General features: G+C 35.2%; 3 protein-coding genes and 1 long non-coding RNA gene across 7 annotated transcripts; 3 read left to right on the forward strand and 1 right to left on the reverse strand.

The window, feature by feature from the left end:
• Positions 1–313: 313 nt before the first annotated feature.
• On the reverse strand, positions 314–1,637 carry LOC107038879. Its single transcript, XR_001460921.1, has 3 exons — positions 1,324–1,637; positions 1,083–1,208; positions 314–965 (listed from the first exon to the last, which is right to left on the reverse strand). It is a non-coding gene; the product is annotated as an uncharacterized LOC107038879 (long non-coding RNA).
• An 872-nt stretch (positions 1,638–2,509) lies between these two features.
• On the forward strand, positions 2,510–8,564 carry LOC107039015 (serine/threonine-protein kinase D3). Of its 2 annotated transcripts, none has more exons than XM_015258439.1 (9): positions 2,510–2,933; positions 3,617–3,944; positions 4,052–4,669; positions 5,051–5,211; positions 5,285–5,346; positions 5,504–5,955; positions 6,112–6,858; positions 6,956–7,041; positions 7,132–8,564. In XM_015258439.1, the coding sequence occupies exons 2-9, from the start codon at positions 3,680–3,682 to the stop codon at positions 7,246–7,248; spliced, it is 2,508 nt and encodes an 835-aa protein (XP_015113925.1). In that variant the 5' UTR covers positions 2,510–2,933; positions 3,617–3,679; the 3' UTR covers positions 7,249–8,564. The 2 variants fall into 2 exon arrangements, with proteins under 2 accessions (XP_015113925.1, XP_015113926.1); XM_015258440.1 differs by having other exon boundaries at positions 3,650–3,944.
• Positions 8,565–9,355: 791 nt separating this feature from the next.
• Positions 9,356–10,885, forward strand: LOC107039017. Of its 2 annotated transcripts, none has more exons than XM_015258443.1 (3): positions 9,356–10,304; positions 10,388–10,545; positions 10,707–10,885. In XM_015258443.1, exons 1-3 carry the CDS (start codon positions 9,674–9,676, stop codon positions 10,854–10,856), a joined length of 939 nt encoding a protein of 312 aa, XP_015113929.1. In that variant the 5' UTR covers positions 9,356–9,673; the 3' UTR covers positions 10,857–10,885. The 2 variants fall into 2 exon arrangements, with proteins under 2 accessions (XP_015113929.1, XP_015113930.1); XM_015258444.1 differs by having other exon boundaries at positions 10,388–10,618; positions 10,707–10,798.
• A 138-nt stretch (positions 10,886–11,023) lies between these two features.
• LOC107039016 (phosphoacetylglucosamine mutase) lies at positions 11,024–13,438 on the forward strand. Of its 2 annotated transcripts, none has more exons than XM_015258441.2 (6): positions 11,024–11,261; positions 11,423–12,068; positions 12,167–12,448; positions 12,527–12,684; positions 12,757–13,071; positions 13,163–13,438. In XM_015258441.2, the coding sequence occupies exons 1-6, from the start codon at positions 11,167–11,169 to the stop codon at positions 13,302–13,304; spliced, it is 1,638 nt and encodes a 545-aa protein (XP_015113927.1). In that variant the 5' UTR covers positions 11,024–11,166; the 3' UTR covers positions 13,305–13,438. The 2 variants fall into 2 exon arrangements, with proteins under 2 accessions (XP_015113927.1, XP_015113928.1); XM_015258442.2 differs by having other exon boundaries at positions 11,026–11,261; positions 12,760–13,071.
• Positions 13,439–13,530: the final 92 nt, after the last annotated feature.

Raw genomic sequence — 13,530 nt, forward strand, 5'->3', positions numbered from 1 at the left:
CACTCAATTTTTTACATTTTAAATAACCAGTTGGACCTGGAGAATCTTTTATTCTAGATGACTTTAGTAGCAAAAAATTGAGGGTGAAATATCCAGGATTCTTCTAGACTTTTTAACATTTTTGAATGAAACTTTCGGTGCATTTGTGAAAAATTTTCATTAGACTATTTTTTCGGTAAAATTTCAAGGGATTTCATAATTTAAAATTCACAATTTAAAGTAAAAATTAAGAAAAGCTATAAATTTGAAATTCATTTTCTTGAAAATGAATACAAGTCAGGAAAATTTCATTGAATTTCCACTGAAATTCCATGTGTTTTTTAATACTCTATTTCTTAATTATATTAATTAATTATAGGACAAAATTTCCCCGGAGCAAATTTGTAAATACAGTATCAACATTCACGTGAGGAAAAACGTAGATTTTAGCGAAACTCGACTGTCCCTGTGAGAAAATCCAAAATCTGACCCTTGGTCCAGGTGAAAATGAAAATTAATTATGAGCATTTTATAGCACGAAAGTATCGTTGGTCTCCCTCGAGGAGAAAATGCGAAATGAAAAAAAGCCTAACAAATTTAGTTGACATTTGTGAATAACAAAGCCGTCGAAAATACGGAAACATTAGATTTATTCACTGGAAGAACGTTTTTAGATTATTATTGTTCCTTTACGATCAGAAGAGACTTGTGTGTTTTGTAATTTTATTCGTCCCTCCTCTGATTGTTATCCACCAATGAAATCAACAATTAAAGAATAAAAAATTGATATTTTGGGGACTCACCGGTCGTTGAAACACCCGGCGTCAGCTTGGCATATATTCCAATCCAACTCCAACAATTCCACTTTTCACGTTGATCCTTCTCTATTCGTGCAGTACCAAAGGCCGGCCGCCATGATGGATGTGCGCAGAGAAGTTGCGCACTAGCCATGTTTTTGGCATTTGCACTTTTTCTACGTCTCGATTCTATAATAATGCAATAATACAGTCTGAGTTTTTGTGATAAAATCCTTTCTCGCCATGAATGTCAACTGATTATTGCATGAAAAATAATTATTTCCCCGGTTTAATCCCCTTTCTCACCGAAAATCCGCGGACGAACGCCAAACCCTGCAGCCCCTGCCAGTGGCCAGCCGCCATGATGGATGTGCGCAGTGAAGTTGCGCAGTAATGATGTTTTTGACATTGCACTCTTTATACGTCTCGATTCTGCAATAATGCAATAATAAAGTCTGATTTTTTGATAAAATCATTTCTTGCCATGAATGTTAGCTGATTATTGTATTATTAATAATTATTTCCCCGGTTTAATCCCCTTTCTCACCGAAAATCCGCGGACGAACGCCAAAACCTCCATCCTCTGCCAATGACCCGCCGCCATGTTGAATGTGCGCGGAGGAGTTGCGCAATAGCGAAATTTGGCATTCCACTTTTTAGAGGTGTAGGCTTCATAATATGCACTCATAAAGTCTGATTACTTGATAAAATCACTGCCTGCCATGAATATTAACTGATTATTGCACTATTAATACTAATTTCCCGGGTTTAATCCCCTTTCTCACAGAAAATCCGCAGACAAACGCCAAACCCTCCATTCTCTGCCAGTGGCCAGCCGCCATGATGAATGTGCGCGGAGGAGTTGCGCAATTGTGCGCAATAGCGAAATTTGGCATTGCACTTTTTAGAGGTCTAGGCTTCATAATATGCACTAATAAAGTCTGATTACTTTATAAAATCACTGCCTGCCATCAAAATTAACTCATTATTGCACGATTAATAATTATTTCCCCGATTTAACCCCCTTTCTCACTGAAAATCCGCGGACGAACGCCAAAACCTCCATTCTCTGCCAGTGGCCGGCCGCCATGATGAATGTGCGCGGAGGAGTTGCGCAATTGTCATATGTTTGGGATTTATAATGATAGTATACGACAATAAACTCTAATTTATGAATTGTCATTCTTTGATCAACTATTGTATAATGCCCATCACAATTATGACACCCCAATTCCTTAATTTCGATATTAAACTGCAAAAAACATTTGCGGTGGGTGGCAAATTGTGACTGGCGTCTGCTGGCGACTCCTATATATTGTATACTATATCAAATTCGCTTATTTGAATGTCAACGGACAGATACTGCTACAATTGAGAAAAAAACACGGTTCAGACAAAGTGCTGCTTCCCAGGAAATTTTTTCCGGGTAAATTTTCGTTGGGGGAAATTTACATATGAAAAGACATTGTTTTATTTGTTCCTCGTAAGTAAAGGAATCGTTTGTTCGTTGTTTGCTCGTCCTAAAAACACTGTTACTATTTTGAATAATCGCAATTTTTTATTATTTTCTTTCAATTGATTATCATTATACCTTATGATACTGTGAATTGTCCTCTGCTTCCATCTCGTATGAAATTTTTGAACCCATCTTTCCACTTGGAAATGGCCTTGAGGCACAGGTTATACAAAATAAAAAACCGACGGGGACTCCAAGAATAAAAAAAAAAAAGCTGCAGGCGGATCTCGCTCTCACATTGTGTGAAAGGCATCCGCTCACGTTGGGCTTTCCTCAAGTTAGTGCTTGCAGTGATTCTACTCCCATGATCTTCGATGAACATCTCTATACGTGGACCATACGGTGGTATCCGGCAGCCCCAGGTCAACGAAATATCCCGTTGTCTTTTTCACCTTTTTTGGAGAGAAAAATGTCTACAAATAAAGTACCTCAGTTTATCCCACTACTGTAACTCATTATTTTATCTCAGTGAACGATTATTTTTTTATGAGAAAAATGACCGTGGGATAATTGAAAAGCATATTTCATTTGAGGAGGGTGGATCAATAATAAAATAATTAATTTTTAATTATTAAATAAGCCAACGAGTGATTCTGAAATATACGAGAAAAAAAATCAGCGTGGAGATTGGAGGAAACGAGGTGAGTCCTTTATACAATCTATATGGCATAACTGTAAACTGTCATTATATAGGATGGAATAATGTGTGTCACATACCTACAACAGAGAATTTTAAGCTCTGACGCGCATGACTTATCTTCGAACCAAGAGACAAACAATTGATATATATATATATATATATATATATTATATATATATTTTTTTTCAAGTTTCATCAATTATGCTACCTTTGTGAAGATAATTTATTCGATTAATATATTAATGTAGTAAATTGTCACGTTTGGATAGAGCTAGTTTTGTGTGAAGACACTTGTAAGCAGCTGTCAAAAAAGAAATAATTGTCTTTTGAAATTTCCTAGTTTTTATTCATATATAGTATATTCATTGAATTTAACCACGAATCAGTGGAATGGGACCCTTTTTATGTTGAATTTATATGGAGAAATTTCTTGTCATTTTGAATGATGATAAGAGTAATCGCCTAGTTTTAACTTATTCACAATTGAAAAATGTTAAATATTCCTTGGTAGGGAAGGGCCGGGCAAAATCTTCATTTATAATTGAAGATATTGACAATCAATATCCCCTAGGCATTTATATGAAAATCAAAAAATTTTACCGGATAATGTCCAAAAATTTCATCTTTTAACTGACTGAAAGTATTCGGAGAAAAAATATTTCTTCAATTTTCCATTTTCCATAGGATTTATTTGCTCCTTCTCTCCCTACTCTTTAGTGACTTGTCACTTGTCACACCAGCGCAATCATGGAAGGACCAGAAGTTACATTTTTGTTTCAATTTGGACTGTTGCGTGATACTGTTAGTGCAGAGGCACGTACTTTAACACTAAAAGGACTTAAGGAACACGCCTGTGAATTCATCAATAGCAAGTGCCCGGATCATGGACTCACTCAGCTGTTTGAGAGACTCTTGTTATTCAAGCATGATTATAATTCAACAAATATACTTCATTTGATTACAAATGCTATTGAAGTAGTTGATGAGACACTCGTGGAGATTGTACTCAGTGGTAAAGGAAAACTTTTATTATCTTGATTATTTTTCTTCTTCTTCTTCTTCCTCCTCGAATTCGATTCTATTGCATTCCATTTAATTTGAGCGATATAATATTTTTAGCACAAATACCAACGGAGGAAGTTGTCGTCCGACCACACGCCCTGTCTGTTCACTCCTACAAAGCACCAACTTTTTGTGATTTCTGTGGAGAAATGCTTTTCGGATTGGTTAGACAGGGATTGAAATGCGAGGGCTGTGGAATGAATTACCACAAACGTTGCGTTATAAAAGTCCCCAACAACTGCATGCAGGACACAAACCGACGCAGACGTAGCTCAACATTACTCAACGTTCCAAGATCCCCCAGTCAGGGGTCAACCAGCAGTTTGACGAGTGCCAGTGATGATAATCAGAGTGCTGGCACATCGTCCACAACAAGTTGTAATAACACGAATTTATCAATACCATCGATAATAACCCCAAAACAGTCACGTTCACCTTCTCTCGGTGGAAGACCCGTTTGGGTTGAGCGAGAAATGGCTATGAGAATTAAAATTCCCCATACGTTTGTTTTACATTCGTATACGAGACCGACTGTTTGTGGTTATTGTAAAAAGTTGTTACGTGGACTGTTTAAACAGGGGTTGCAATGCAAGGATTGCCAATACAATGCCCATAAGAAGTGTATTGAGAAAATACCCAAGGATTGCACCGGGGAGAATCCCAAAGATATTGGAGGTGAGAGATACAATTACTTTCAAGGGAAATCTAATACTTTAACAGACATGTCAAGTTTTTTCCAAGTTTTAAAATGTGATATTTATCAATAACTAATCTCAATCATATTCATTTTAGGCATATTTCATTCAGACTTTTGTTCTTTTTTTAATCATTAATATCTGAGAATAAACCGTGGATAATGAAATTTTTTTAGTTTATTTTATCTACAGCTCTCCCTCTGCTGAGAAAGAAAAAAAAGAGGTATCTAAAAAAAATGTACCCTTTCTTTTGAATTTGCTGATTTTTTTTTTATTGCAGAATCATTTGACATGTTTACTCATCTCGTCCATCTCACTAGTTGACTAGAATGGTTTTTTTATTTTTGACATTTATGAGCAGGTAACGAATACACAGATAGTGATGTTGGCAGCGAGCCAGAGAGCAGATGTGACGGAAAAAATGAAGAGGGGGATGGAGATAGTGATGCTGAGTCTCCGCCAAGAAAATCACACATTTTTTACGGGGATGATGGGGAAAATCAGGTCAATGGCGAATATAATGTAAGTGTTCTGCATTCAAAGATAATTCGTGCGAGCTAATGATGGTTTTTTTTTTTTTAATGTGCGTTGACAGAATCAGCTACCCAGTCATGATGATGGATCTCCGGATGATTGTAGGAAGTCTCAACCGTCTAGGTGAGTTTGGCCTTTTTTAAATTGAGAAAATTCTCTCAAAATCACTCGTTTATAAGGATACAGAATATTGTCGATAAAAAGTTGCCTTTTCTCTGGGGAGGGGACAAAAAAAACCAAGTAATAAACTAGAATGAAAAGAATTTTTTTTCATTTTCAGTTGTAGTTCAAGCCCCAGCAACAATATTCCTCTAATGCGAATCGTCCAAAGTATAAAACACACTAAGCGCCGTGGCTCGAAAGTATTGAAAGAAGGATGGATGGTTCACTTCACAAACCGCGATCGGATGAAACGCCGACACTATTGGAGGCTGGATTCCAAAGCAATAATGCTATTTCAAAGTGATACTGGATCAAAATACTACAAAGAAATACCTTTAGCTGAGATATTGGGTATAGATACGGTTAGGCCACAAATAACCCCTGATTCTAATCACTGCTTCGAACTTCGGACTGCAAATGTTGATTATTATGTGGGAGAAGATCCACTCAAAACGGATTCTAATGCACAATTACCACCGCCTGAAAGTGGTATTGGAGCGCATTTGGCTAGATCCTGGGAGACCAGTATTCGTCATGCTTTGATGCCTGTTACCAATAATTCTAATAGCAGTGAGTACTAGTGGTAGTGTACAACCCATTAATAAATAAAATGAAATAAAATAAAATAAAACGATTAAGATTAATAATTCCATTTAATTGATATTTGATTAATTGATCTTGAAAATGATTTATTCTTAGAATAAAAATATTATATAATAATTCCAGACGAAAATCAATCGAGTGAAGCTGAAGACTCAGTAACCGATATGTCCCAAATATATCAAATCTTTCCCGATGAAGTACTCGGCTCTGGACAATTTGGAATTGTCTACGGAGGGACTCATCGTAAAACTGGTCGAGCAGTTGCGATAAAAGTAATTGACAAGCTTCGATTTCCCACAAAACAAGAGGCACAACTTAAAAACGAAGTAGCAATCCTACAAAATTTATCCCACAGCGGAGTTGTCAACCTTGAGAGAATGTTCGAAACTCCAGAAAGAATATTTGTCGTAATGGAGAAGCTCAAAGGTGACATGCTGGAGATGATTCTAAACTCTGAGCGTGGAAGACTCAGCGAACGCATTACAAAATTCCTCATAACTCAGATTCTAGTTGCACTAAAACATCTGCACAGTAAAAATATCGTTCATTGTGATCTCAAGCCTGAAAATGTTCTCCTCAGTAGCAACAATGATTTTACGCAAGTGAAATTGTGTGACTTTGGATTTGCCAGAATCATCGGTGAGAAGAGCTTCAGAAGAAGTGTCGTGGGTACTCCAGCCTATCTTGCACCAGAAGTATTAAGAAATAAAGGATACAACCGATCATTGGACATGTGGAGCGTTGGCGTTATTGTTTATGTTTCCCTGAGTGGAACTTTTCCGTTTAATGAAGATGAGGATATTAATGAGCAAATTCAGAACGCTGGATTTATGTATCCACCGCACCCATGGAAAGAAATATCTTCTGACGGTAAATATGCTTTTTTCTAATCATCATCATTTACTAATGGGTTTATTCTTTTCTTTTTCCTTTTGCAATGAAATGGGTGTGTTGGATTTTTTTCTAGCCATTGACTTGATTAATAATTTATTGCAAGTCAAGCAGAGGAAGAGATTCACCGTTGATAAAAGTCTAGCACACGTTTGGTTACAGGTAAAAATGTTAATAACAATAAAATATTGTCTACTAAGATTACTCATAAATCATCAAAGACCAGTATTTCCTATAAATGTCACTTGCCAGGATTATCAAACATGGTGTGATCTTCGTCAACTAGAAGCACAAGTTGGCTGTCGTTACTTGACTCACGAGAGTGATGATGCCCGTTGGATGGCACATGAGGAGGTTCAACAGACATGACACGACTACCTGCCTAAAATCAACATCGAATCTTCAACATTCTCACATCCATTCCACAAAGGTTGGGCTCGCTCAGCTCGAGCCACTCTACGTCGATTCATTCGTGCCTGAATTAATCATTTCCAGCAATAAGAAAGAAATATTTCCCCCTTATGCACCTATTGACAAATATTTTACCAACGATGTATCAAATTTTAAGTTTAAGTTCAAAAATTCAAATCGTGTTTTCTACAGTTGTATTACCATATCACTGATGAGAACCAATAATGGAATTTGAGGAGCAGCTGAAGTAAAAAAAAAATATATATTCCTGAAAGGCCTGTAGAGATTTTAATCAACTTGAATCATCGCTCTTGCTTCTTCTTCTTCTTCTTCTTCTTCTTCTTCGTCTTCTTACAGGATTAAAAACTTTTAAATGTTCCAAATCTAACTGTACATTCCATCTAAGAAATCAATTGGGTTGGTGCATGGAATTTTTTTTATTTGATAAACTGATGACATTTATAAAAGTACCAATTTTGTCAGACAGCTCCTTGTGTCAAGGGATTTTTTCGAATTTGTAAAAAAGCTTCTTATAGAAAAAAAATTGCAGATATTAATCTAAAACTAAGGCCACCACTTAACTAATATATAATTTACAATGTATTTAATCACATGTTGAGAGATAGAATTTAAATTTCATAAGATTCATTGTTGTTCGCTCGTGCGCATTGTAAATTATTCACCGCGATTTTTCGGTATTTATTGCAATTTTTGTATAAAAATTATGAATGGAGATTGAGAAATACATTGCTAATGGACAAAATGAAAATTGCTAATTACTAGGAGAAGTAATTATAGATTTATGAATAACATTCCATTTTAGATTGAGCATTTTAGTAATTAATTCATGGATAAAGTAACCTGACAATATTCGAATAGGGCATAAAAATTTGAGCTCAAACATTCACCCAGCAAATTGGACAACTAAAATCATTATGCTATTATTGATTGATTGAGTTGTATTTTTTTAATTTCATTCTCTGATAACAGTATAATGATAATCAAACGAATTGATATTCTGCAAAATTTTAAATTGTACCAAATAACAGAGATTCGTTTCTTTTCATGACAATTAATATTGTTTTTATCTCGGCTATGATTCCATTTATTGATTTATTAATTTTTATCAATTTTAATTGCGACTGGTTGTGGGATCTGATACTACTATTTTATACGCTGTGTTTTTTATATGGGAAATGTACAAGTACGTTGTGAAATATTCTTTATTATTATTATTATTATTATTATAAAATATGCAATAAATAAATACTGTTTAATCCATCAAAATATTAATTTTGAAATGAATTTTAAAAATACAGTATTTCATCCAGGTATCAACTATTTGAATGTGTTATTTCATTTGGTTTCTATGATATAATCTCAGAATTGAAGAAATTTTTTTTATAAAGATAATTGATTTATCATCATGAGAAAATTTCGCCATGTCTCTTAGATTAATTTTTTTATCATAAAACTTGCATTATGTTTGTAATGGAAAACGAAGCATATTAGTTTAGAGAAGAAAAGAGAATGTGGAGAAGGGCTATAGAATAGAAAACAGTGAATTCTTGTTCCCGAAAAGCCCTCAAGCATTTCTTCTTTTGTATGATATGTCAAAGTGCTCATGTTCTGATAATTAGAAAATATTATTCATTGCCGAGACTCTTCTGCTCCTACCTTAGACATCAACACTCGCTAATTATAAATAATTGTGCGTAAATAATAAATACTGGAAAACTCAAAATATTATTGCTTACATTGAATGTTTATTCACTTTGCGATAAGCATGTAATTGGCCGAATAATAAGCCATTCCAATACAAAAAGTCAAACAAAAATTTTCTAATCTAAATTTAAAAAAAGTATTGAGCTATTCGTTTTCAAAATGAATTACTAAAATATTTGAGCAGTCGAAATTAATTCGTTACCTTTGACGATTTTGTTTCTGAAATTTTTCCCACCTTCTTCCCTGATGTGACACTTGCAGCTACTGGAAATAATTGCTCTTCTTCAAATGCGTCATTCTGTGTCACAGAGTAATTCGGTCAGTCGTCGAAATCGTTTACAACAGCGAGTTGCTATATTATAAAGAAGAATGATACGCATACCAAAATAACTATGAAGAAAACTTTTACCGCAATTATTAAAAAACGTATTTGTACAGTTGCAAGTGTTTCTGCAATAAACAGGTGGTAAATAGAATTCAACTCATTTGTTCCTGAATGAGTTTATCTCAATCATCCAATACTAATTTCCAAAGTCATTATGAGATGATGATGATAATAATAATAATAGTAATGAGCAATAATTGATCTGTGAAGAAAAAAAAACAAGCTACAAATCCAATCTCGCATTAATTTCCTCTTATTATAATTTACTCGAAGATGTCTATTGGAAACATCTTAGTAATAACATGGATGTGGTTCCTTATTTTTGGGGGAAAATCATCAATGAGTGAGTGGATAGATATACCGGAATTTTCAGATGAATCCAAAGTTTATAGAGTATCCTTCAATAAATACGAAAGGAACAAAATTGCTGAGCGACACTCGAACAGTGATAATAAGTATGCTTTTCACACTTCTGATTTTTATAATGTGGGGAATGCAAAAGGAACAACAGATAATCCTTTTTTCAAATTTCCAACTACAACATTGAAAGATGACCTGACGACGATTGTTGTTTCTCAAGTAATTAGTTATAAAAAAGTAAATGACTCTGCGACAAATTTGAATAAAGTGACTGGAGATGATAACAGTAAAGATGATGATGATGGAGTAGTAACTGAAGAACATGATGAAGAAACTACAACAGAAAATCCAACTATTTCGAGTGAGAAACCATCGGATTTGCCAGAATCAACGATAAATGACGGAGGAAAATCTTCACTTGATTATTTACCCGTGGATTTATTCAAACAAGTCCATCGGATGCTTTTGCAAAACAAACAGACGAGTATCAAAGGAAAGTTTGATTTTTTGAGGAAATTTAAATACGCATTGTTGAAAGAGATAGGTATCCAATTAATAGCTTAATTTTACTGTGATTTTTCATTCTGCTGTTACAGAGAGTAAATGAAGCTTTTTTTTTTTGTCTAGAATCAAGGCTTGCTGCCTTGATAGGTCCCACCGCTCCCACCAGGGTGAAAAGAGGGTCTGGCTGGGATGACGATCATGTCGGGTTTCCCTCAGTGGAAGGCGCATTACTCGCAATATCTTTCCTGACATTTGCTGTTTATCTTGTGCAATTAGTAATGGTAAATGATGATAAGAGAGATGAGAAACAATACATTGTTTTAAAAGCTTTCAGTTATACGAGTGATAAACTCTGTAATTACTCATATCAATCTGACATTTTTAATCAATTGTTGATTTAATAATAAAAAAAAATACTACTAATTGTTTCCATAATTTCCAGATGTTATTCAGAAATCTGGCAAACAATTCATCGGCAACGAGTACAGTATTGGTCAATAGAAATAAACGATCAACTGCTATCTCCGAAGAGACTGTGAGAATTCTCCAATATCTTGAGGAATTCACAATGAAACAAAAAAATACCCATTAAACAATAATAATGTATAGTAAAACTAATAAATCTTGATCCACGATATGCCTCTATTCGTTTCCCTCACGTCGTCTCATTTTAAAAATAATAATAATAACCCATATTTACTGGAAAGAGCGTACTTTCACTCTGACTAAAATTCTTCAAAAGAATTCAATTCCCTCCTCTCATAAGTATAGATGAAAAATTTATTTTATCTCTACTGTAACTCGGTGTGAAATTATCTCTCTCTCTCTCCCCCTCCCCCTCTCTTATCATATAATACGTGGCTGCTTGTGTGCTCTTTATTTTATTATAATACCATATAAATATGGATTACAATCGAATTGACAGTATTTCAAGGTCGCAACATCCTAACAATCATTCAGGCAAAATACAATATGGGACTGCTGGTTTCAGAACAAAGTAAGAAAACAATTGATTAAAAATCAAAATTGATGATTTAAAGGGGATTTGTTGGTTAGAGAACTACCTGTCAGTAGAAACATCAATCATAATAATTGTCTTGTTTTTCAAGAGATGAAGAAAAATCTTTTTTTTTTCTCCGCATTTGAATTTTGTTTCAGTTCGGATGCCCTCGATCATGTTTTATACCGTATGGGAATTCTCACAGTATTGCGATCCAAATTGAAAAATGCAGCAATTGGTCTAATGATTACTGCAAGCCACAATGAAGAACCTGATAATGGTGTCAAACTCGTTGATCCCGCTGGCGAGATGTTGGAATCCTCCTGGGAGGACATTGCCACTCATCTCGCCAATGTTCCAGACTCTGAATTAGTCAGCACCCTCAAGAAAATTGTCAACGAGCAGAATATCAATGAAGATACACCGGCGAGTGTAATTATAGGTAGAGACAGCAGAGAAAGCGGTTGGGCTCTGTCGAGATCTGCCATTGATGGAATCAATGCAGCCGATGGATCTATCCAGGACTTTGGCATCATTACGACTCCTCAATTACATTATTTGATTGTCTGCAGTAATACTAATGGAGCTTATGGGGAGAGCAGTGTTGAAGGCTATTTTTCGAAACTTGGAGATGCATTTTTAAGGGTCAAAGAGTCCAAGAATAAAGATATTTATTTGGGAGAAATTTATTTGGATGCTGCCAATGGAGTTGGAGGAATTGCTGCCAAGGAGTTTCAAAAAATTTTGGATGGCAACTTGACAATTAGGGTTTTTAATGATGGAAATGGAGCATTGAATTACAAAGTAAAGAGGAGCGATCAAAGTTGATAAAAAAATTATTTAAAATAATTAATAAATTCTTTAGATTTTCCTTGTTTGTTGGTTTATTGGTTCGTTTGCAGTGTGGAGCTGATTACGTTAAAGTACAACAACGTCCACCCCTCAATAGCCCAGTGAAACCATTTACGAGGTGCGTGAGTATCGATGGAGATGCTGACAGAGTGGTTTATTATTACATAGATGAGTGTGAAAAATTCCACTTGCTCGATGGCGACAGAATAGCCACATTGACTGCTGGTTATCTCAAAGAGCTTGTTGAGGAGAGTGGCTTGAATATTCGGCTTGGGTTGGTGCAAACAGCATATGCTAATGGAGCTTCAACCAATTATATTTCTCAACTACTGGTACCTATATTATTATTATTATTTGAATATTTTTTACCAAGCAAAGCATTTTTTTTTCATTTTCTGGCTTCATTGTAGAAAGTTCCAGTTGTTTGTACCGACACTGGAGTTAAACACTTGCATCGTAAAGCTCTGGAATTTGATATAGGAGTATATTTTGAAGCCAATGGACATGGCACCGTAGTAGTGAAGCAAAATATCCTTGAGATGATAACAATAGCCTCACAAACAAATAGGTAAATATTCAAATAATTCTTTTTAAAAATGATATTTTAGGACAATTTATAAAAAACAAAACTACTTGTCAGCAGGAGCCTTGCAGAGAAATGTCAAACAGCAGCATTAAAACTTAAAAATCTCATTGACATAGTCAACCAGACTGTTGGCGACGCACTCAGTGATATGCTTCTGGTAGAGGCAATTCTCTACGCCAGAGGCTGGGATGTCACTACGTGGGAGAAGAGCTATGCTGATTTACCCAATCGACAACTCAAAGTTAAAGTACAGGATAGAAATGTTATTCAAACTAGTGATGCAGCAAGAAAATGTATCTCCCCTCCAGAACTACAGGATAAGATCAATGAATTGGTGGCTCGTTATCGTAAAGGACGCGCATTTGTTCGGTAAATAATCTATTAATTAAGTTTAATTTACTTGATTGTTTCATTTCAAATGTAGTACAATTCCCTTAGCAATTAATTATTTAATTGGCAGGGCATCTGGTACGGAAGATGTTGTAAGAATCTATGCAGAATGTGATAGCCCCACGGATGTGGAGAAACTCGCTGCTGAAGTGGCATTGGCAGTTTACAGACTAGCAGGCGGTGTTGGATCAGAGCCCATTATTCCTACTTAGTTATTAATTAATTAAGAGAATGGTCAAGTTATAAAAATAACTTTGTGTCAAGTGTCTGTCAATCAACTTTATGTGTGGATATTCAAACTATTTTTATATAGAATAAAATAAAATAAGTAAAATCAATAAAATAATTGTAACTGCGTTGTTATTGTTGTCGTCGTCCTCGTCGTCGTCCAGCTGTCGACATGACGACCATATCGATCCCCCCCCCCCCCCCCCCCCC

The sequence above is a fragment of the Diachasma alloeum genome, unplaced genomic scaffold (assembly GCF_001412515.2).
Source record: "Diachasma alloeum isolate Michigan unplaced genomic scaffold, Dall2.0 Dall_scaffold_00289, whole genome shotgun sequence".
Classification (NCBI taxonomy): Eukaryota; Metazoa; Arthropoda; class Insecta; order Hymenoptera; family Braconidae; genus Diachasma; species Diachasma alloeum.

Coding starts and splice junctions, on each gene's coding strand:
- LOC107039016 (XM_015258441.2), top strand. CDS start 11,167: ATGGATTACAATCGAATTGACAGTATTTCAAGGTCGCAACATCCTAAC. Junction 11,262..11,422: donor ACTGCTGGTTTCAGAACAAA/GTAAGAAAACAA, acceptor ATTTTGTTTCAG/TTCGGATGCCCTCGATCATG. Junction 12,069..12,166: donor ATGGAGCATTGAATTACAAA/GTAAAGAGGAGC, acceptor GTTCGTTTGCAG/TGTGGAGCTGATTACGTTAA.
- LOC107039015 (XM_015258439.1), top strand. CDS start 3,680: ATGGAAGGACCAGAAGTTACATTTTTGTTTCAATTTGGACTGTTGCGT. Junction 3,945..4,051: donor CGTGGAGATTGTACTCAGTG/GTAAAGGAAAAC, acceptor TAATATTTTTAG/CACAAATACCAACGGAGGAA. Junction 5,212..5,284: donor AGGTCAATGGCGAATATAAT/GTAAGTGTTCTG, acceptor GTGCGTTGACAG/AATCAGCTACCCAGTCATGA.
- LOC107039017 (XM_015258443.1), top strand. CDS start 9,674: ATGTCTATTGGAAACATCTTAGTAATAACATGGATGTGGTTCCTTATT. Junction 10,305..10,387: donor CGCATTGTTGAAAGAGATAG/GTATCCAATTAA, acceptor TTTTTTGTCTAG/AATCAAGGCTTGCTGCCTTG. Junction 10,546..10,706: donor ATCTTGTGCAATTAGTAATG/GTAAATGATGAT, acceptor CATAATTTCCAG/ATGTTATTCAGAAATCTGGC.